This window comes from Erigeron canadensis, chromosome 4, assembly GCF_010389155.1.
Source record: "Erigeron canadensis isolate Cc75 chromosome 4, C_canadensis_v1, whole genome shotgun sequence".
NCBI classification, from domain to species: Eukaryota; Viridiplantae; Streptophyta; class Magnoliopsida; order Asterales; family Asteraceae; genus Erigeron; species Erigeron canadensis.
The window spans coordinates 3,445,687-3,467,279 of record NC_057764.1 but is presented as its reverse complement, the minus strand read 5'-3'; the positions used below and the strand labels follow the sequence as shown (position 1 = coordinate 3,467,279).

The following is a 21,593-nucleotide window of genomic DNA, read 5'->3' as shown; positions in this document are numbered from 1 at the left end:
GTTGAACAATATATTTTGAAGTAAAATTCTTGATGCAACTTTTTATAATAGACACTATTAATAGATCAGCCAAGTCATTTTTTAATACATGTTACTATCCAAGTTTTAGAAAACTTCTTTCTACCGTTGTTATAGCTCCGATGATAGTCCATTAAGGGATTAAACGTTTGGCCCATATATAATTTAGATATTGGTTTAAGTCACAAATCAAGAAGCTAATGCGATAATATACTGCATTACTTTAGTCCAACACACTAGATTTTAAGCCCGTATCTTTTTTTTTTTAAGTTAGTTTCGATTCAAATGTGTTAAAAGCAATTTTAACTATGTTGGACCTCCAAACCCCTCATAGAAATAGTAAAATACCTTGAGATGAAAAATTCAAGACTCGAACCCGAGACCTTGACATTTTTAAATTAGTATCTAATACACGGGTGTTACGACATTATTAATATTAGATTTTTTATTATTATAATTTAAAATATAGCTTACTATTTTTTATTGATAAAAAATTGATCTTTATATTTTAGATTAAACATATCTTAAATATTTCATTAATTAGTTTATAACAATAGGTGTTTCTTATAAATATAACATTTTTACGTGTTTTGTTTTTTTAATATGTGTGGCAGACTATAACTAAAAAAACTTCAAAAAAAATTAGCACATACATTTAAAATCTTAATATATTTACATTCAATTTATTTATTTTAATTAATTAATTTTGTATTTGGAATAGATAATACTAATAGGATATTTATTAGCTATTTTACTAGATACATATTAACTATATTAGAATTCAATAACCAAAGTACATCATAACATTAGAATTCAAAAACTTTCATCCACACACCTAACAAGTATTACCAAATCATGAACACCTTGGATTATCATGACTACCCGGACCGCCATAAAAGAACACTTGTTCAGACCAACGCTCCGACTGTAGATAGGCGTCGTAACAGTCCCACTCATCAGAGCTAACGAAAAGTGTTTCGGGTTCCTTTAGGTCGTTTGAATTCTCTTCTATTAACATCCCTTTGATTGTTCCCGAGCTCCCAAATACGAAATCAGCAAACTTTCCACTCGCCATTTCTGTTTGTGTATGCGGTCGAGTTCCCACTTTTGGGCTGTGGACTTCACCTCCCCACTGGACCAAGACTGCTTGATGTCTCAATACTTGAAAAAGGTCACCGGGCCAGTACCCGACCTCCTTATCGTTGTATTTGAACCACCAGTTTTGTGTATTTGGATCCTATATATATTTAGACAAAAATTATGATAAGGTTATGCATAACACATTAAAAGTATATATAGACAAGATCGAATAATGATAAAGGTCATGTATAAGTCTATAACACATTAAAAACTTGCAAGTATTTTATTAGTTTATTGTTTATCAATTTAATTTAAAGCTACAAGCTAGGGTATACTGCAGCTACAAAGTTTACTATTCTATAGTTCTGGGTGTTCAAATCAATTAAAATTTCATGTACTGATTCTTGAATACCCGTTATTGTAGGTTGGGATCATTTGAAGTTAAAACTAACTTATTAGTAAAGTTAAGGTTTTTGACCTTTACATTAAAATCTATTGAATATTGACAATTGATTTTAAAAGATGTTTAAAGGGGTGTTTGGTATTGCGATTACAAAACAAGATCTGCATTTTCAATTTAGATTATGCGTTTTTAAAATTGCGTTTTGAAAAAAGCATGCAAGTACATACTCTAAAGGATGAAGACATTATATATAGAATAATTGCGTTTTCAAACTTTTTCATATAAACCAATCATTTTATAATGCAATACCAAACATGCTCTAAAGTTGAAAACAACTTTAGAGGATCTTAATCCACAACTTTAGAGGATCTTAATTCGTTGGGTATACTGTAACTTGTCACATCATCACTCTGCACCGAGGATGTCAAGCCCAATTTCGATTTTGATATTGTTTGGGGAACCCGGTTTGGTACATGGCCAAAACCGGGTCTCTCAAACCCGGTTTTAATGGTTTGAAAATTTTTCCTAAAAACTTATCAATTAAAATACCCGCCAAATATGTCTGTTTAAAAACAAATTCATGAATTGTGCGCCATTTCAGCTTTAGCCGAGTGGTTGAGGCTCGAGACCATTATTAGATCGAGAAAGAAAAAAAAAAAATAAACTATCCGTTACATAATTCACAAAATATTTAATCAATCGTCGGACCAAGACTAAACTCGATCCTGGATATCAGAGCAAAACTCGAAAACTATATTTAGTAATATCCTCTTAATTTACTGACCTTGGAGATTTGAACCGTAATTTCAGATCCATATAAGTCACCAATATATGCACCTAGAGCGATATCACCGGATGTTTGAACAAAACCAGGACAAGTAAGATCAAAGCAGCCTGAATTTTGCATACCATCAGCCTGCGTATAAAATGTTACATGTGCAAGTTATATGTCTCGATCGACACAAGTTGATTAATTAATTAAAATATCAATGTGTACGTTTTGTAACTCACCGTCCAGTATCCAAACAAATGGGTGTTATTGTCATTGTAGACTCCCGGGTTTACCTAAAATCACAAAAAGAATGTCATCTCCAAAATTTTTAAGTATATATGCATAGTAACATGAATTATGTCACGAACCGCCCATCCAGCGTGTATTGCATCAAATGTTTGCAAAGGGCCGTTCCTGAGCATAACTTCAGAAGAACTATAGTCATCATTTGACTCGACGAATGGGTTCCATACTTTGATGTTGGCTTTGGCTCCTGAGTAACTGAATCCTTCAGTGAGCACCACTGAAAACTATACATACATGGATATTGGTTATTATTCTGAAAAATATGGATGCATACTTATAAATGGGATTGATATATAAAACAGACGCGATCTGTACACCATCTTTTTTTCATTGTACACCGGCCACCAAACTTGTTTCATATTATTGTACATCTGTACAGTACAACATCCTAAAATACGTTGATGCGGCTAAAAAAAAAGTGGGTAAAGATCACCATCATCTTTAAAAGAAAAGTTGTAATTAACTAGCTAGATAGACAGTGATCATAGGATTACCGAGTGATGTTGGGTTACGACAACCTTGCTAGAATCCATAATGGGATGATGGTTACTGCTTGTTGATCTTCGGATCGGGATTGTTCCCTTTGGGCATCTTCCATATTTTTGCCATACTTGTGAAGGTGCCTTGGAGGTTTGATTGCTTGAAGGATGAAGATGGCTTGACCTCATCTGATATAAATTTATTTATATGCATATTTATAGTGCATTATGTATGTAATTGTATTTTGGTCTACATCTCATTTCAAACACAATTTAATACAAAACTATATATAGCTAGAATTTTAATGCATTTCCTATGTAACATAAACTTTTCAATGTATGTATCAAGCTTATACCCGTAAAATCTTTGACTTATAGCCATATTTGTTATAAAAAGATATAACAAAAAAAAAAAAAAACTCAATGATACTTTTTAACATGTAGTTAATACATGTGCAATAAATATTGATTTACTTTTACATATATTGAAAAACTTAGATGCCACGTCTGCATTATTGGTCATAAGTTGTTTGGATAATTGGTTGTAGGTCAAAATTAAAATTGGTTTGACACACTAAAAAAACCAAGCAGCGTAATTTTGTTTAGTGGTAAACACATTGACTTTTGTAGACATAGATTATGGGTTCACTCTTCATTCCACTAAAAAGGACGGACAGAGGTCTTTTTCTTTCTTTCTTTTCTTAACATTATTATCAATTTTGACATATGATATGTACGTTCCATTGCATTTTCGAAAGAAAAATAAAATAATCATGAAGTATAATTAAACGATGGTATATGGGCAAAAGTTATATGTTAATCACCTATAGTGTTGAGTCACAACAAAATATAATTAACTTTGTTTTCTACATTTTAACAATCCTAATGACCACACACACTAGTTAAACTTATAGTTTACTCGGTATGAATTAAATTAGTTGAGAAAGTATGAATAAACAAATACCTGAATTGTATGATTTCTAAGAGCTGGGTGGTTAAAAGCCGGTTGCTTGTAAATATCAACGCAATCGATTATATCTCCATCTTTGACCTATGTAAACACACGTCAATTATTTATTTATAAAAAAAATGGTGATGAATATTTTCTATTTTGTTGAAAAAGACCATCATTTGATTTCGAATAATGTGTATGCCTTTCGGTATAAAAGAAATCCAGATGATATATACAATTTAATTTATGAATCACATATATATGAATTACTATATGTATATTGAAAAACAAGAAGTGATTCGTACACTATCTTTTTTACCCGTATATTAACTAAATATGTTTCAAATTATTGTACAATACAACACAACACTCGAAAACTTGTTTATATATTTTTGTACGACTTAAAAAATAATGTACGGATGATAACTCATTAAAAACTTAAGGGTAACGAAAGTTTAATTATATGCAAGTTAAAGCCAAACATAGAAACTTAGCATGATATATAAATTTGGAGAACACAAACCCGAATAGTTTTTATTGGATTTATTTTGTGAAATTTTGGTTTTTGTGATGTGACAATGGACGCTATGAACAATAGAAAAAATATTCTAATTAACTTGAACGCCATGTTATGAATTGACTTGAAATTGTCGATGGACATGAGAGATGGTGACATATATATAGGCAAACCAATGAAAATCAGATTTCCCGAATTTGAATAAGACTTTTTGAAATGTATTTTGACACAGTAATTACTCCCTTGTTTTTTTATTCATTATTTTGTTATGAGAATTAAATGTTTATCTAGTTAAGTATTATCCGTATAAATTAAACAAAATTGTTTGCTCGATTTGCTGAACAAAATGTAGCAACATAATAGGTAAAAAATTTGATAAAGCAATACTTTGTAGCTTATTAGCTAAATCATCATTACAAAAGAAGTTTCGAAAAATACACCTTGATGACTTACTGTATTAAGACAAATACTCATTAAGTCACTTAAGTTCCAAACAAATACTCTAATATTGTGAATAATTATGGTATGGATGTCCATATTTATTAAAGATCTTATTATTATATTAGTAGATTGTTTTTTTTAAAGTACTCCAATATTGTATGTATATAAATAGTTGTTTATGAGATTAATAAAATACAGTTCTCTATTGTCTCTATTTCTCTTCTCTTCTTTATTGTTTTATTTTTTTAGTTTTACAACACGTTATCAACACGCTTTAAAACCCTAAATAAAAACAAAATTTGGTCAAACAAAATTTTGGAGCTTAACATTATTCCATCCAAAACGATTAATTTTTCTGGTCAAAGTTCTTCGATCTCTTCTTGTTAATTGGTCGTTGCTTTAATATTGAAATTTGAGGTACAAAAGTTTTCAACACTATCCCACGATTGAAAGTTTTAATTGTTAATTTTTGATATCGATCATAGTTAATATATATCCATAATTATTTTATAATGGTTAGCATCTTTGATAGAAGAATTATGGTTGCTCGTTTCTATAATTATACGTAATCAACAAATTAGTTTTATAATTATAGTTGTGCTCATTTTCAACAAAGTTATTGTGTGCACGAACTATAGGTTTGTTTTATTGTATTCAGAATACTTGTTCTCGAGTTTCATAGTAAACAAAAGTTACCGGGTAAGAAGTTAGTAGGTCACAACTTTCACGTTGACCGCTTACGTGGCATGCACACATTAACTTTTTGGGATTTGTTTATACACACAATAAAAATAATAATTTACATACAATTTTTTTGTATATGCAATAACCGTACCCACAAACAGATTCAACCACAAACTACAAACAGATTCAACCTTCCACCGAAAAACCCATTGGGTTTATTTTATTTATTTATTTTTAAAAAAAAAGGGAGATTCACTACATACAATGGTATATATATAACCTTACCATATCGATTAGGTGAGTTTTGGTTGTGTTTCGTTTTTTCCGGCCAAGGTTTCCAACGAGATTTGTTCCGACCACCTATAAATCCAATCATCTTAGGCCCTGGTGCTTATCATCTTCAACAACAACCAATACTGTACGGGGATCATAAATCATACCGATTTATCTAACAACATCTCGAAATTAGTTGTTTGGATTTGATGATCGAGAAATAGCAATAGCAGCAGATGGTGGTGGTAGTTGGTTTTTGATTTATGATGATCGAGAGTAGTTGGTTCCTACGTTATCGCAATAGCAGTAGATGGCGGTGCTAATTCATTGTTATCGCTCATCCGCCGCCGTCACTTCTCATCACCACCACCACCACTTCTAGCCACCCAATTCCTAGACAAACAACATCATCAATTCATCATCATCGTCCAGGTCAGACCCAACATCATCTCGATCATTTTTCTTTAGCAAATACACATCAAAACACATACCCACTAATCAATTAATAATAAAAAGAAAAAGAAAGAAAAGGGGGTTGGTTTGTTAGACCATTCGTAACCATTCACCCTTTCACCTACACTTTTTCCTGCCACATTAACATCACCTTCTACTTTTTCCCTTAATCATTCACTTATCATTTGGTCCCCACTATTATTTAATTAAAAACACAATACCCTATAATCTTTCACTTTATATCCAATCAAAATAAAAGAAAACAAGAAAAGGTATATATAAATAATTTTAAAAAAAAGACCCTACATTTTGTCTTTTTACCTAGGTGATCACAATCACCTTTTTTCTTTCACCTACACCCCTTAACCATTCGCCCTTTTCACCTTTACCCTTCATCTATCTCTATCACCTACCTTTACAAATGGTCTTAGAGAGGGAGAAAGAGAGAGATGGGTTGAGATGATGATGGTGGAGAGAACTTGTGCTCATAACTAGGAAACCGCTTTCATGTTTCCTATAACCATCTTTTCAAGTTTTCTGAATACAATAAAACAAACAGTTCGAGCACACAATAACTTTTTGAGATTAGTTAACTGCATTTCGACGCACTTAGTCCTACTTTTTAAATTGAAATAAATGAGAAAAAAAAAAAAATCATTCTGTCATTTTATATTACCTATAGTTGCAACTTACAACTATGGAATTACCATACCAATCACCATACACATAAAAGCTTCACTTCCAACTCTAATTGCCAACTTAGTTTCGACTGACCAATTAACGTATTATGAGCAAGATTGACCAATTATACGTAATCGTATTTAGCATAAGGAAACTGCCAAAAGACTCAAAACTATATACCAAACAACAGACAGCAAATGAGTGGCCACAATTCAAAACATAAAATAATAAATAAATAATTATTATTGTCAAGGAAATTGTTCTGGCTGAGGGCTTTTACAGTAAAATGACCTGCCTGCCACAAACTCCTTTCAGGGATAGGTTTCTTAATGCATAACCTCGACTTTATATTTAAGGCCTAAATATCAGTAATCTGATCTCCATATCCTACAGTAGATTGAACTAATAATGGTGGGTAAGATAAGGAATGTGTTCACCAATGTATTGTAACCTTTCAACCCTCAATTTTAGACCTTGGTGAATCATATTCCGATTTCTTCAAGCTACCCAATATGCCATTAATCACGCCATTTTGGTCATCTCCGGATTTTTCTTTCACAAACGAGTAACTTTTTGCATGTTTCTGCTTTTGTTCGTATTTGTTATTGTTCAAGAAATCAATTTTCTCAGCAGACTCGTACGATGTTATCTTGTTATCGCTATCCTGGTTCTTGCCGTACCATGTATCGAGTATCTGCAGTAACGAACTTTCTTGTTCTTTCCTACTAGAATGCATTTGAAATCTTGTTGGAGAATTCTCGTCTTCTGAATCAGACAGATCATTATCAGATACCGTTTCAAAATCATCTTCTTTAATACTTTCCATTTGGGCAACGGGGCCCAATTCTTCCCATAAAGTATCATTATCATTGTCAGAACGAAGATTTCTTGAGTGTTCCCCAGATGGAAAAATACAATTAGATTCTAGCTTAACCCCAGGCATTATCTGAATCAGAGATGCCAGCTTCGGGTAACCAAGTTGTTGAACTTCCAAATTATATCCATACTTCTCAAGAAACAACTTTTTAAAGCTACTAATTTTGAAACCATCTGGATTCTCCTTAACAACCTGGTTCACAAGCTTCTGACAGTGATTTAATATTTGACTACGGTTTTTTGGTGCAACTTTGGACGTGATGGGAAGCATAGAACCTCCAATTTGTCCTTTTACCCCTTGCGGTTTGCTATCTGACCGTTTTGAAATTGATATTTTGCTGGAAGGTCTGAAAGGAAAGGTCTGTGATGGAGTTTCTACCAACCATTTTTTCTCTGATATTAGCAAGTCCACAAGGTGCAAAGCATGACTTACACTTAGAGATCGGAGTTGAGAAGGTCCAAATTGCTGGAAATTTTGCACCATCTCATGCCTAGTTGAATCCAACAAGCACACAGAATAATAAAATTAGTACTTATGCAACTCCACGAGATTGAACAATGAGAATAACTTGGTTACAGTAGTTTATATATGAGACTTTCTACTAAATTATAACCTAGATGTGTCTATAAAGGTTACAGCCAAACATTTGTGCTGTCTCCTTATTTTCCTGCCTCTGAAATATCCAAGATAACTGATTAAGTTGTAGTAGGTCACACACAAAGGGAAGAAAACATATTTTACCAACAACCTATCTGATTATTCTACCAGTAGAGTTATATATGACAATGGGTAATAATAATGATAATTGTATTGGAGCGACGACACATACGCAACCGATGTGGATGATACTTGAAATCAATTATGTGATGACTCATGTCATATCCATCCAAGATCTGGTGTATAAAATAATCAGAAAATGTAACACTAAGATGTATAGATATATATATTTGCTAATAACATTAATTAACAATACTATACCAAATGAGTTTTTTTTAACCTTCAAATTATATATTTTAAAAAACTTTTCAAATCACATTTAACATAGAAATAGAAGGCAAACGGGCAACAAGCCATTATGTTCTCTCGGCAGACTCAATAACACCTATTCCAAAGATAAAGTCACTTAGATGGCATTTGGGACTTAATATTACAAGGATCCAGATGAATTGTTTTTATCTTCATAGAGCAACTGATCAAAATCGTATGAGTCTCACATATAGAAACTTTTCTTACATTTACTAGACTAAAACCAAACTATCATCAGAACTAAAATTTCTTAGACAGCTTGAGTTGAACCTTTCTCGAACCATCAGACATCTCAGATTATATACAGTAACTTAAATTGTAGTAAGCCTATAGTATCAATATTGCATGCATTTTGAATCTCATTCTATCTTTCATATGAGCAATCTAATTTTGTATTTTATTATTACCCATATGAAAGGTATACCCACAAAAAGTGAAACAACTATATCAACATAAGACAGCCATTCACCTGGTCTTGGAGTTCAAAACTGAGGATGACCCTTTGGAGGTTTCCAAGAAATTCAACAAGTTGTTCCAAAAAGATTCTGTAAGGATTTCCTGCATCTCTGAATAACTAGATAAACCTTTATCACTTTTACTCAATTCTGTATTCAGGTCATCAGAATTCTTATCAGTTCTCTTGAACTTGAACCATCTAAAAATCTGACCAAAGATACCTAAAGGCTTCTGAACTTTATCAACATTTTCTGCAGACGCCCGATCAATTTCCGCATCTCGAACTTCATTTGTGGACAATAAAGATAGGGAAACCTTTCCCGGGTCAGGCAACTGCTCTTTTGACTTCATGGAATTTCCATTAAGATTTACTTTATCAGTGCTTTTTTGGGATGTGGAGAAGTCAGTATCGGTATGAGAGATATTTTCTTGATAAGCATTTTCACCCCACAACCATCTCCTCAATGTAGACTTGAAAGTTTCCACTTTAGGTATAGGTCCATTAGTCTTTAATCGGATCAATTGACCATCATCTACTTCAGTCTTCTCAATAATGTGAGGCTGCCCCTGAACTTGCAGTGGCTCTTCGTGTTTCCCTGGAAGTTTCTGTGACTCTCTAGAAAGCTTTGCTTCATTTAAGTTGGAGGGTTGTGACGACATACTCTCCATAGGAGGCACATAAGCATTGTGGTCTCCAGCTTCGTTAAGAGTAGCAACCGGAGCCGAATCTTGTGTATCTTTTGTCGTCTCATTAGGAACAGAAGTCTTATCAAGAGTAAGCAGACATGTCCCAGAAGCATTACCGGGAGAAGGTACAGACGTTACAGAAGCCTTATCCGTAGTAGACGCACACGTTACCGAAGCTTTATCAAGAGTAGGCAAACATGATTCACGACTTTTTGGGCTAATTCCATGTATCATATGTTGACCATCTTTCATAGATTGAAGTCTCAACAAACTTGGCATAGCCAAGAGAAACTGAGAGAACTTCTTATGACCATAAAAATCCTTCTCAATGGTGACATTATTGTTCATCAACTCAGCTCGAAGCTCTGTAATTGAGAGGCCTTTAGGATAAGAATTCAATACATTACGAATCGCACTCAGAACAACCTTTGGAATTGCACGAGGCTTAATATCTGAATTTGAGTCAGAAATCCCCTCTGATTGCACAGATGGAGTTTGGTTCGAAACTTGGTTACAAACCACAAATGGGTCCTCAAGAGCAACTCTGTAATGACCATACCATGAAGCATAAGGACCATCTGGAGGTTGGTTAAAATACTTTCCGTTAAGATTTTCCCCTTTGACCAATGAAGTCCACTGCCACATTATACTTGCAGCACTACAAAGAACTGCAGGTGCATTATCTGGACTAGCAAGCAATATGTTATAATTGCTCATTCTTAATCGGTGTAAAGTGCTAGCAAAATCTCTGTCCCCGGAGATTAGAAAAAGATGTGCAGGTGGAGGATTTTGAGAAACCCAATACATGAGGTCCACTAGAAGAGATCTGTCAGCACTGTTCTTCCCCCCTGCATTGAAAAAACGACATGATTACTTACTGTGAACAGCTAAAAAAAAGACTATAATAGTGTCTTGAGTAGACAGGCACGATATTTGTTTTACAGCCAATATGGAAATATAATACTAATTTCTGCAACCAGTTCGTCCAGCAATAAACAGTTACTAATACTCTGTTACATGCTGCATTAATCATAAACCAACATAGAAAACATGTTCGAATTATAGAGTTGAATCTGCTACCGTGAAAACATAAGTCATACCCTGCTGTCCTGCTCAACTTTCATGATATGTCGATTTTGTCAAACAAGAAAGAAATTTCAAGCATAGAACCCTAGGGCAAGCTGAAGATTCTAACAACTTACATTAATATTCCCTGTAATTTGTTTTTCTCTAGTCTACTCATAAAAAGTAGGTCTTGGGTTCCATGTTGGTCACTTGGTCATTTCGTTGACAAACTTACAAGAATTAAAACACAAAACCTACCTTTATTCAAAATTTAAGAATGAAAGAAAACAACACTCAACTTATTTATCGTGTCTCTAGGTTATTGAAAGACCAAAATATGAAAACATTTGTGAAAGCACATAATAGCTATTTGTCATCATTAAAATATACAGTATAACCTATCAAATGGCAACATACTTACAGTTTTGTCCCGGTCTAGGCAAGAAACCACCCAAAAAAAAAATTCCATGAATCACTGAACTTTCAAAGGAGTTTAGTTAAATTTTTTAGAAAAAAAAACTGGTTGCAAATTCTCATTAAACTGGTTGCAAATACTGTCTATCATACTAATCCATCGGTTTCCCTCTATGTTTTCAAGCTCGAGTAACAAATCAACAAGAAACGCGTAAAAACATACACATTGATCAACCGGCAAACAATCACATTCATTTGAAAAAAAAAAAAAAAAAAACACCACGAACCATTAGGAATGTGAGTAAGATTAATCCCGGTAGACGACAACGCTTCCTGATTCGATCTCGACAACTGAACAACATCACCAAAAGCAGTAATATGAAGAGGTCCTTTGATCCCAACATTTCTGACAGCAGAAGTTATATATTGAGTAACTTTAAACACATTTACATTACATGGAACCTGACAATTTTCAAAATCCCACCAAACTGAAACCCTAACATTCCTCATTTCATCTTGGTTTCTTCTATGATATGAGGAATCTTGTGGTGTTGATGATGATGATGTTGTTGAGAAATGTGTGATTCCGATGAACCGTGGTGCCGGTTTACGGCGGAGGAGACGGTGAGAATAGAGGGAGATTGTGATGGAATTGAGTTGTTTCATGGCGGTTTCTGTGTGTGTGTTATTTAGTGTGTGTAAGGGTGTATTCAGATGTTCATGATTCTGTGAAAATGGATGTTTTTGGGGAGCATAAAACCCTTTTGCTTGACGGCTTAAAACCCTAAGTCACGTGATTAGCACGTGATTGGTTCGATCAGAATTAGGCCCTTTTTCCGCAAGTTTATACGGGTACGTTTGCCAAGGTGTTTTTAAAACTTATAATAAAAAAGAGAATTTTGGGTGGCATGAAATGAAATACGTGAAAGAATTTAAATTTTAAATAATGAATTTTTTTTTTAGAACGACTAGTTAGTTATTGGTTTGAATTCTAGTAAAATCTATACGGACACCTTGGAGATCAAGGGTGTGATAACACGGCCCGCAGACATCTGAAAAGGTAAATGTTCTAGACCATGAGAAATTGAGATTCGATCACTAGTATTCAAGCCAACATCGCCTCCCTAGAATCCTCTTAAAGGGCCCTAGGTGGCCACTTGATCTAAGAATGGAGACCAAGTTCTTTGATTGAACTCTTCTTTTTTTTTTTTTTTAGATTTGAGATTATGAATGAATTGAAATCTATATGACTCTTTTAAAAATGAAGATTTGTTCAAATGATAAAATGTCAACATTCTAACCGAATGATAATCCGACCAAACACACTATTAAATGAAATTCAATTCCAAACAAATTCTGAATATGTGAACCATAAGCAACTTAATTATAACTCTTAAAATGAAATTTTAGAAAAGCTCATAAAAGTCATTATGTATGGAAAAAAAAACAGTTTGAAACTTTAACTAACTCCAACTCAAGTTAATTTTGTCAGACATATTTTAGTTGAATATAATAAAGATCCATAATTATTTTTTTTTAACAAAATACTCAGTATAATCGATTAAGTTGAAATCAGCTTTAAGAAATAAATCCCAATGTTTATATCAAATAACTATTTGAATATTCATTATTATCTTAGAATACATAGTACATAATTTTATTATAGTGTTGTTTTATTGACAACTTAATAAACTCAAAAGTTAATGAATAGATTTATTTTATTTCTTTCAAATGAAAAACTACAAAGAATTATTGTACACCAAGGAGGGTGGACAACAATCGACTATGATAATAGTTTGTGCCAATAAAAAGAAAAAACTCATTAAACTTTTTTAATAAAGGTCATCAAAATTTATTTGGGGAAAATAATCCACAAAACCTTATCGGTGCATGGACTAACTATCTTTTTACTCTACAGTTTAGAGTTACCAAGATAGGTGGAACATGCACAACGACACATCATCATTATTACTCTACAGTTTAGAGATACCAAGATAGGTGGAGCAAAAAGATATGAAAAAAGGCACTTGAATAACATATCACATAACATGTACTCATCCAGCAATAGATGATAGTAATGTCGGTTTCAGGGGACAACCAGCATTACATTCTGGACCATTTAGCAGCTATCCCGACACACACTATGAGATTCAGGTTCAAAAAATGTAGTCATATGCTCGAGTTTGAAAAACAGTTCCTTTACATGTCTATTTTCCAATTCCAAGTTCTTTAGTGAGGTCTCTTGTAAGGCTAAATTGCATGGTATTGTGCCATGGAAACAATGTACGAGTAACAGGAAGCTTCCTTCGCAGCTCCTGCATTCACATATCCAATTATGTTACAAGGTTATCATATCCATCTTATGATAACCCCCTATGCACTTAAAGACTTACAACCCGTTTGACCCATTTTGTCTTGGTTAAAGCTTTTAACTAAACCAATGTGAGCTTTCAGAAAACAACATAAACCAACATAGACCCACTTTTAAGTAAATAGGTCAAAATTGCCACCTCAAATTTGGATACAGACCTTTAATGGAAATAAAATGGGTCTTGTGATCATTTATTAAAGAGACTAAACAAAGTACCTTAAATGTAGAATCCGGCAAATTGGAATAAGATGCCTGTCATTGTGTAAATGTCAGCATATAACTCCAAAGTTATATATTTAGACTTTACAACTAACCTAGGAAATAGAAGTAAGACATTAAATGAAACAACAAACCTGAAGGGAAGTCAGGTATTCACTCTCATGGTGCCGAATAATCTCCATCAATGAGATAGCAGAATCATCTGGTGACTGGAAGTAGGTAACAAAGATAAGCTATGTTACAGGATATCATTCGATAATATCAAGCTCCAATATTCTGTCAGGCTAAGGTGAATTGTTTTTTAGGGATTAATTATATGCCTGAAGCCTTTTTACAGTTCTAATCATTAAGAGATATCCTTGAAGTCTGAAGCAGAAACATAAGGATTGTTTTGTGAACTAGTATAGATGTACTACCGTTTTGCTATCTATGATATTAAAGTTTTGAACTTATAAAAGAAACTCAACTAAATATAACATCAAATGTTTAAATGAAAAGGACAATTAGTCTGAAAATCATAAGTTTGACATATTCAAACTAAAACTAATGAAATTTTCTTGAAATAAATTATTTAATTCCAACTACAATAATACTATTTGGATACGTGATAATCAACCTCGAAATTGACTTACTCAGTGACTTGCTAGTAAGTCCCTAGTCTAGTGGACATATGAGTTAGACTATGGTGCATGTACCATTATCTCTAGTACGCTCAGTGTTTAGTCTTCCTTAATTTAGTTAGTATGGCTTTTTTACATTAACTGTATCTATGTATGAGTTAATACAATTGCCTTTATTAGCCAACTGTTCGATTTTATATTCAGTTAAACTCAACTTTCATATGAATTCAGTTCAGAACACGTTCAGATTTGCAAAACAAACAGTGACTTCGACAATACGTCTTATGCATCAACAACCGCAAAATAACTACACTTATTCAGGGTGTGTTTGGTCAGTGGGTATAAAATGAAGAAATGGAAAGGAACTCGTACTTTATGTTTAGTTTCAGATGTCCAGAAGATGGGTTTGAGAAAACCAATATACATACATAGGTTTCTTCAAACCACACATGAGAGCTGGGTAGTCTCACTTTTCTTTCAAACCTATGGTCATTTCCAACCCATTTACAAAGGAAAGTGCTACCCTACTGCAACTCTTTTTAATTAAGTTACCACAATGTACGATTTATATAGCAAACTGTACAACTCAGTATTGCATACCTGTGGCATATGTATCAAATATTGTAAGGATATAACTTTCCATTTACAACCATGCCACCTTAATCACTTAAAATAAACATCACACCAAGTATTATGTTGCTCTGTAAAGGTGTAGAGATGAGTGGGTAGGTCATGTTGGATATCAGGTCAAATCGAGTAATTCTGTGTTGGTCAGGTTGAGCCACCTCGAACTTTTACTATTGCCAGGAAATTATATTTTAAATTAGCTAATGTATTTTAATTGATTATTATTCATTATATGAACAGCTTTTGAGCATTTTGTTATGTTCAATACAATTAACCTCTCAACTCTCAAGAGAAAAAATATCTCTCACAGCCTATTCTATTCTCTACCAGCTTCCGAAACAAGATCAGATTGGTCATGCTTCCTGTCGAGCTTAATTCCATCCAGCCTCTCCTCGGCTCACTTCAATACCCTTAGAGAAAAGAGTTCCAGAAAAAGACGAAGAAGACTCTCGGATGGCACTTGATCTCCTAACTATAACGGGATTTGATTCTTTATAATAGTGACCACCTCTTTTTCACATAAAATCATTCAATCAGAGGGGTAACCCTTTACCCAAAACACATTTACAAACATTTTCAACTAGATTTACCAGTTTGACCTTAACCAATAACTTAAAACCCTAACTGAGAACCTCGACAGATCTAGATTGTTATTCTGAGTTCTATGGTTGCTTTAGCATCCATATGGTTTGTGCAAAAGGTGTTAAGCAACAGTCATACCCTAACTAGATCAGTGTACGATCTTAAGATGATATAGCTTGAGAAAACTGAGGAACAATATGATATATCATAAGTAAGATTGGTTAGCTATGCGCCTGAACCACACAGTTAGAGGTGGAACTATTTACCACTTTTATTGGTGAACAAGTAGGTTTCCGCTATATTTTCTTTATGGCAGGTCAAATGGGTAAGATTTTCCACATTGGTTAAAATGGAAAGCAGTGACAAAGTAGCCCATACTTATCGAAAATAAAGATAAAAACTCCCTCCGTCCTTTAATTCAAAAAGTAAGATTATCTTCATAAATTCATAAGAATATGTGGTTTTTTGGAACATAAGAAAATTTAACTATTTATACAATTTGATTATATAAAGCACAGAAAATTGCTTTCATTAGCCCATTCCAAATTAAAAATTACCCACTTGAAATGCTACCAAAGAAATCATTTTTACAACTATAAAAGCATCATCAACTGAACAAGTCAACATTTTTATGATTACCCAAAGGTATCAGTAGTCATATACTGAGAAGTGAGTTTAGTCACCTGGAAGATAGTTGAATCCCTGCATTCATTCTTTGCATCTAGTTGAACGTTCCCTTCTTCAAAATAGTGAGCACCCACCTGCATTTTTCCTCTGATTTCCACAGTTTGCAGTTCATCCTTGAATTCAATGTTCCATATTGAGATCCAATTTCCATTACTGATAAATATGTAGGGATGATACACAATTCGTTAATGTGACATACCAAGCATTGCGAAATAAATTAAGGGAATAGTATATACTTCACAGTATACCCTAAAAAGTCAATTAAGCTAAGTTCACAAACCAAAAGTTTTGTGGGCTATGTCGAGTAGCTGTAATCACCACAACAAGCTCAAAATCTGACCCAGGTTCTTCAACTTCTCTTCCACTGATACAATAGACTGAGAAAACACCTTTTGAATAAGCCTCTCCAACATACTTAGAAATTTCAGCGTCCAAGGCACAACTGTACATACAAATTGCTATCAATAAGTACATATCCCTTATAGTAAATATTATATAGTATTCAAACTTATATTGTTATATCTTAAGATGGTCATTTAGCTGTGCAATGATTATCGTCACATGTTTGTAAACTAATGAAAAGGTTTCAGATCTGGATTTATTTAATTATGCAGCCTAAGTTAATAGCACAACTGTAAACTGTTAGTCAGCTGTGGAAACTCACATGCTTAAAAGATAGTTAAAAGTTAAACAATATTTAGACAAGAAGTTTACCGGTACTCTTCTACATATTGGGATGGAAGCTCGTCATCTCTAGCTGGTCTCATTTGCGTACAAATCTGAACCCATATAGCATAAATATTAGTTCTTTATCCTATAATAGTAAAACTCAAACTGATAAAGATAACAAAGCACTACACATGTCACATGTGTAAATTAATAGCTTATAGTGCCATGCCACAAGATGTAGGATCTTACGATATTCATGGATTCAGGGTAAAACATGGTAAACACTATCTTAGCAATAATGACTTCAAACATTGAAGCTAAGGGCATCTCCAATGTATGGAACCAAATAGTGCAATCATATTTGGTGTAAAAAAAAATCTTTCTACACTGAAGTTTGCTTTTACCATAACTTATACACTAAAAATACTTCCCCCAATTTGAGCTTCTTTCCAATATTTTGCATAAAACAAAATTTATTTTAGATTAATTAACATTTATGAACTATATGGATTAGTCAATAGATCATTAGGGTATAAAATAAGACCAAAATATTGGATAAAATGATTAAACTAAATTTAGTGTTGTACCAAATATCGAGTGAACAGCCCAAAAGTTAGTGTTGCGCTAACATTTACACCAAATTTAGTGACTTGGTAGAGATGGATTTTTTTACACCAAAACAACAAATTTGGTCTTTTGGTACATACCTTGGAATTGGCCGTGATTATTCTTTAAAATATAGCCACTTAAATTCAATAACTTACCAAACTCCTTATTTCACAATGTGTTTCTCGTTATACACAAGATCTTGATTTTCAAACATAGATTGTCAACTTTAAAACTTTTGATATATAACCCATATAGCAAATACTTATGTTTGAATGATTTGAAAAAGGACCAATTTTGTATAAGAATTAGTTCAGCTACAAAATATGTAAAGTAAAGGCCGAATATTAAATCTAAACTTCAATTAGTCACTTGCTTTGCTTATTAGTGAAATGACAAGTAATAAACTAATACAATCTCGAAGGTGGTCTAGTAGATAACATTGAGACTTCTTTACAAAAGGTCTCGGGTTGAATCTCACTAGGTACAATCTTGGGGGTGGCCAAAGAAAGGTTCGAAAACAATCACAGGATATCCAAGTTAGGCTGGTAACCTTAAAAGACAAAACCTCATCCATTTACGAGTAATAAACTAACTGTTGATCTATGATGTATGTTTTTATATTGATGGCAGTAGCTAAATTTGGTTTAACTTTGAGAATTCTAGTTTAAGACACGAAACCGTGAGAAACCATTCAGTAGCTAGCCTAAATGAGCTTACCTGTCGAACGTGATCAACTTTCCCTACTTGTGCAGTCCTGGGATCAAGATATTCATCCTGGCTAACTTCACTAAATGAAGATATCAGTACCTGCATAAACAAACCCGGATATACATACATGAAACCAAAATGAAAACATGAAACCGAGTTCTTGAATGACTAGATCAACATGAAAAACACCAAGATAATTTTAGTTTCCAACCGATCAAGCCGCACATGATACGGGACAAATGTGCGAAAATAACAACTAATTAGTAAAAAAAAAAAAATGAAATAAAAAGGGAAACACATACATCACCGGAACGATTCGGGAATTGGAGAGAAACGATATGAGATTTGTTGTAAATTGGGAATGCTTGTGAAGCCGCTAGTCCGTACACATTTTCATCATTCAGAACCGATCTCAAGTCTGGAAATTTGTTCATTTATTATTAGATACACACACATTTACATATATATATATAAAAGGGAAGATTAGGAAGAAAAAAAAAAGACCTTTGGCAACATATTGAATTTCACCAGGGGGAGAATTAAGAAGGAACCATTTGGCAATGTCGATTTTTTGATCCTTACTAAGTTGTGGAACTGTTTCTTCTTCATCATCTTCCTCTTCTTCAAGTTGTTGGGTGTCTTGTTCTTCTGAATCTGACATAATAATATAGCTATAGATATAGATAGATACAGAGTTTGTGTGTGATGGGATTTGAAAATTTGGGAAGGGTGAAGACAGAAACAGTTTTTTGGTGTTTGGTTTAGTGGTTTCAGTTGAACTCAGACTAAAATATAAAAAAGTAAAAAAAATATATTTCACAAAAGGGACACGATATATTCACAACACACATTTTCCATTTACAACAACTTTCTTTAACATGACTATTATACCCTTTTTATATTTTACATTTTTTACCCTTTCATTTTATATCTTTTCACATAATCAAAAAAACTAATTAAATATTTATTTTCTCTATTACCGACTCTTCAGTTTCTTCTTTTTCTCTATCAGCCCTAATTATTCAATACTATCTTTTGCTTCCATTGTTCTCATGCTCCACATCAGTTATATCGTCTAGAAACCAACCACAGCCTCAATCTAATCAACTATGGAATCACATGTACTTGATTAAACTAACTGAAAAAGCCCTAAATTATACACATAGTATTACCATTCAAACTTAAGGGCATTTTTTTTTAATTTGTATAATCGTCTATGACTGTGGGTTCTGAAGAGAAATATCATATGCTTAAAACATAAGGGTAATATCATGATTAAAACTCCCTTGTGGTTATCATGTTTAAAAGTCCTTTTATATGATGTTTGGGTATCGTTAATTAGTTTATAATTTGGATCCAAATATCTTTAGTTTATTATCATAACTTGGTTCATGTGGCCACTGTATAAGAAAATTTATGGTGTACATGTGAATGAAAGTTTTTTTTTATTTTTTATGTTTAATAGTTGTTATATATCATAAAATAACAATCTAAAAACAGCAAGTGGTTCATTTTAGTGTTATAATTTCAATCACCAGATGAGCTCAGTTGACACAAAAAGTTCAATGAATCAAAGTGAACAAGTTTTCCTAGCAACCTCCCAATTTGAAACATATGATGAGTTACTACGAAGTGTGCGATCATTTTATTATGCTAAAGGATATGGGCTCTCTATACGTGATTCAAGAAAAGGCAAGCATGTCATTTTGCAATGTGACCGGGGAGGTTCTCATAAAGAACCTGCTGAGATTAATAGAAAAAGAAGTACCACTTCTCGTTTGACCAATTGCCCATTCCAAATTGTTGGCAAAAGGGGAGCCGATGGTTTTTGGGCATTCACAGTGAAAAACTTGACACATAACCATGAACCATCAAAGGACATGTCCGGCCACTCATCATTTCGTCAACTATCACCAAATAAAGTGAAAACTGTGAAGGAAATGACAATGTCTGGAATACCTGCTAGACAAATTCTTTCTTCGTTACGTCTAGAAACCCCGAGTCTCCCAGCAAACTCAAGAACAATATACAACCTGAAGAAAAAAATTCGTAGGGAAAAATTAGGAAATCGGCCTATGATTAATGCCTTATTTGAAGAGCTTGAAAAGGCTGGTTTTACATATGATATTGTCCATGATCTAGATGGGCGAATAACTCGCCTGTTCATTGCACACCCACTGTCAGTTAAATTGGCCAAACACTTTTCTAGTACTTTTGTGATGGATTGCACTTATAAGACCAATAAGTATAACATGCCATTACTGATATCATTGGAATCTCATGCTTCAACACCACCTTTTATTCTGGGTTCGTATTTTTGGAGAAAGAGGATGAAGAAAATTATGTTTGGGCGTTAAGTGCATTCAAGAAGATTCTTGGACAGGGTAATCTACCATCAGTGATTATGACAGACCGGGAGTTGGCCTTAATGAATGGCATAAAGAATGAATTTCCAGCTACAACGAATCTTTTATGTGTTTGGCATATTGAAAAGAATGTTTTGGCGAATTGCAAGAAATACTTTGGTTGTGATAAAGAGTTTGATATCTTCATGGGAAGTTGGCAAAATGTGATATATTCAGCAACTGAAGCTATGTTTGAGTATAATTGGGCTGAATTCGAGTTGTTTTATAACGATAAGAAAGGTCCAATTGATTACATTAAAAAGGTATGGCTGCCTTGGAAAGAAAAATTTGTTAGCGTTTGGACCGAAAAGTATTTGCATTTTGGTACCCGTACATCATCAAGAGTTGAAGGCGCCCATGCGAAACTAAAAAAGTATTTACAAGTTTCTACGGGTGACTTTCAAGAAGTGAAAGATAAGATCTGTCTTGCGGTTGAGCATGAGTTCAATAAGATTAAAGTGACACTCTCAAGTGAGAAAATTAAAGTGCTGCTTGAATGCAACATACCCATT

The 21,593-nt window shown here is 33.4% G+C and overlaps 4 protein-coding genes across 4 annotated transcripts; 1 reads left to right on the top strand and 3 right to left on the bottom strand.

Annotated features, from left to right (window-relative positions):
- Positions 1-822: 822 nt before the first annotated feature.
- Positions 823-6,774, bottom strand: LOC122596826. The gene is made up of 6 exons (XM_043769476.1): positions 6,718-6,774; positions 4,023-4,109; positions 2,642-2,803; positions 2,513-2,566; positions 2,286-2,417; positions 823-1,255 (listed from the first exon to the last, which is right to left on the bottom strand). The coding sequence occupies exons 1-6, from the start codon at positions 6,772-6,774 to the stop codon at positions 872-874; spliced, it is 876 nt and encodes a 291-aa protein (XP_043625411.1). The 3' UTR covers positions 823-871.
- A 510-nt stretch (positions 6,775-7,284) lies between these two features.
- LOC122595007 lies at positions 7,285-12,361 on the bottom strand. Its single transcript, XM_043767285.1, has 3 exons — positions 11,872-12,361; positions 9,432-10,953; positions 7,285-8,426 (listed from the first exon to the last, which is right to left on the bottom strand). The coding sequence occupies exons 1-3, from the start codon at positions 12,248-12,250 to the stop codon at positions 7,514-7,516; spliced, it is 2,814 nt and encodes a 937-aa protein (XP_043623220.1). The 5' UTR covers positions 12,251-12,361; the 3' UTR covers positions 7,285-7,513.
- Positions 12,362-13,598: 1,237 nt separating this feature from the next.
- LOC122595850 (F-actin-capping protein subunit alpha) lies at positions 13,599-19,452 on the bottom strand. The gene is made up of 9 exons (XM_043768308.1): positions 19,181-19,452; positions 18,979-19,094; positions 18,686-18,775; positions 17,405-17,469; positions 16,971-17,132; positions 16,687-16,843; positions 14,309-14,383; positions 14,172-14,207; positions 13,599-13,899 (listed from the first exon to the last, which is right to left on the bottom strand). The coding sequence occupies exons 1-9, from the start codon at positions 19,335-19,337 to the stop codon at positions 13,792-13,794; spliced, it is 966 nt and encodes a 321-aa protein (XP_043624243.1). The 5' UTR covers positions 19,338-19,452; the 3' UTR covers positions 13,599-13,791.
- Positions 19,453-20,241: 789 nt separating this feature from the next.
- LOC122596825 (protein FAR1-RELATED SEQUENCE 5-like) lies at positions 20,242-21,033 on the top strand. The gene has a single exon (XM_043769475.1). It carries the CDS (start codon positions 20,242-20,244, stop codon positions 21,031-21,033), a length of 792 nt encoding a protein of 263 aa, XP_043625410.1.
- Positions 21,034-21,593: the final 560 nt, after the last annotated feature.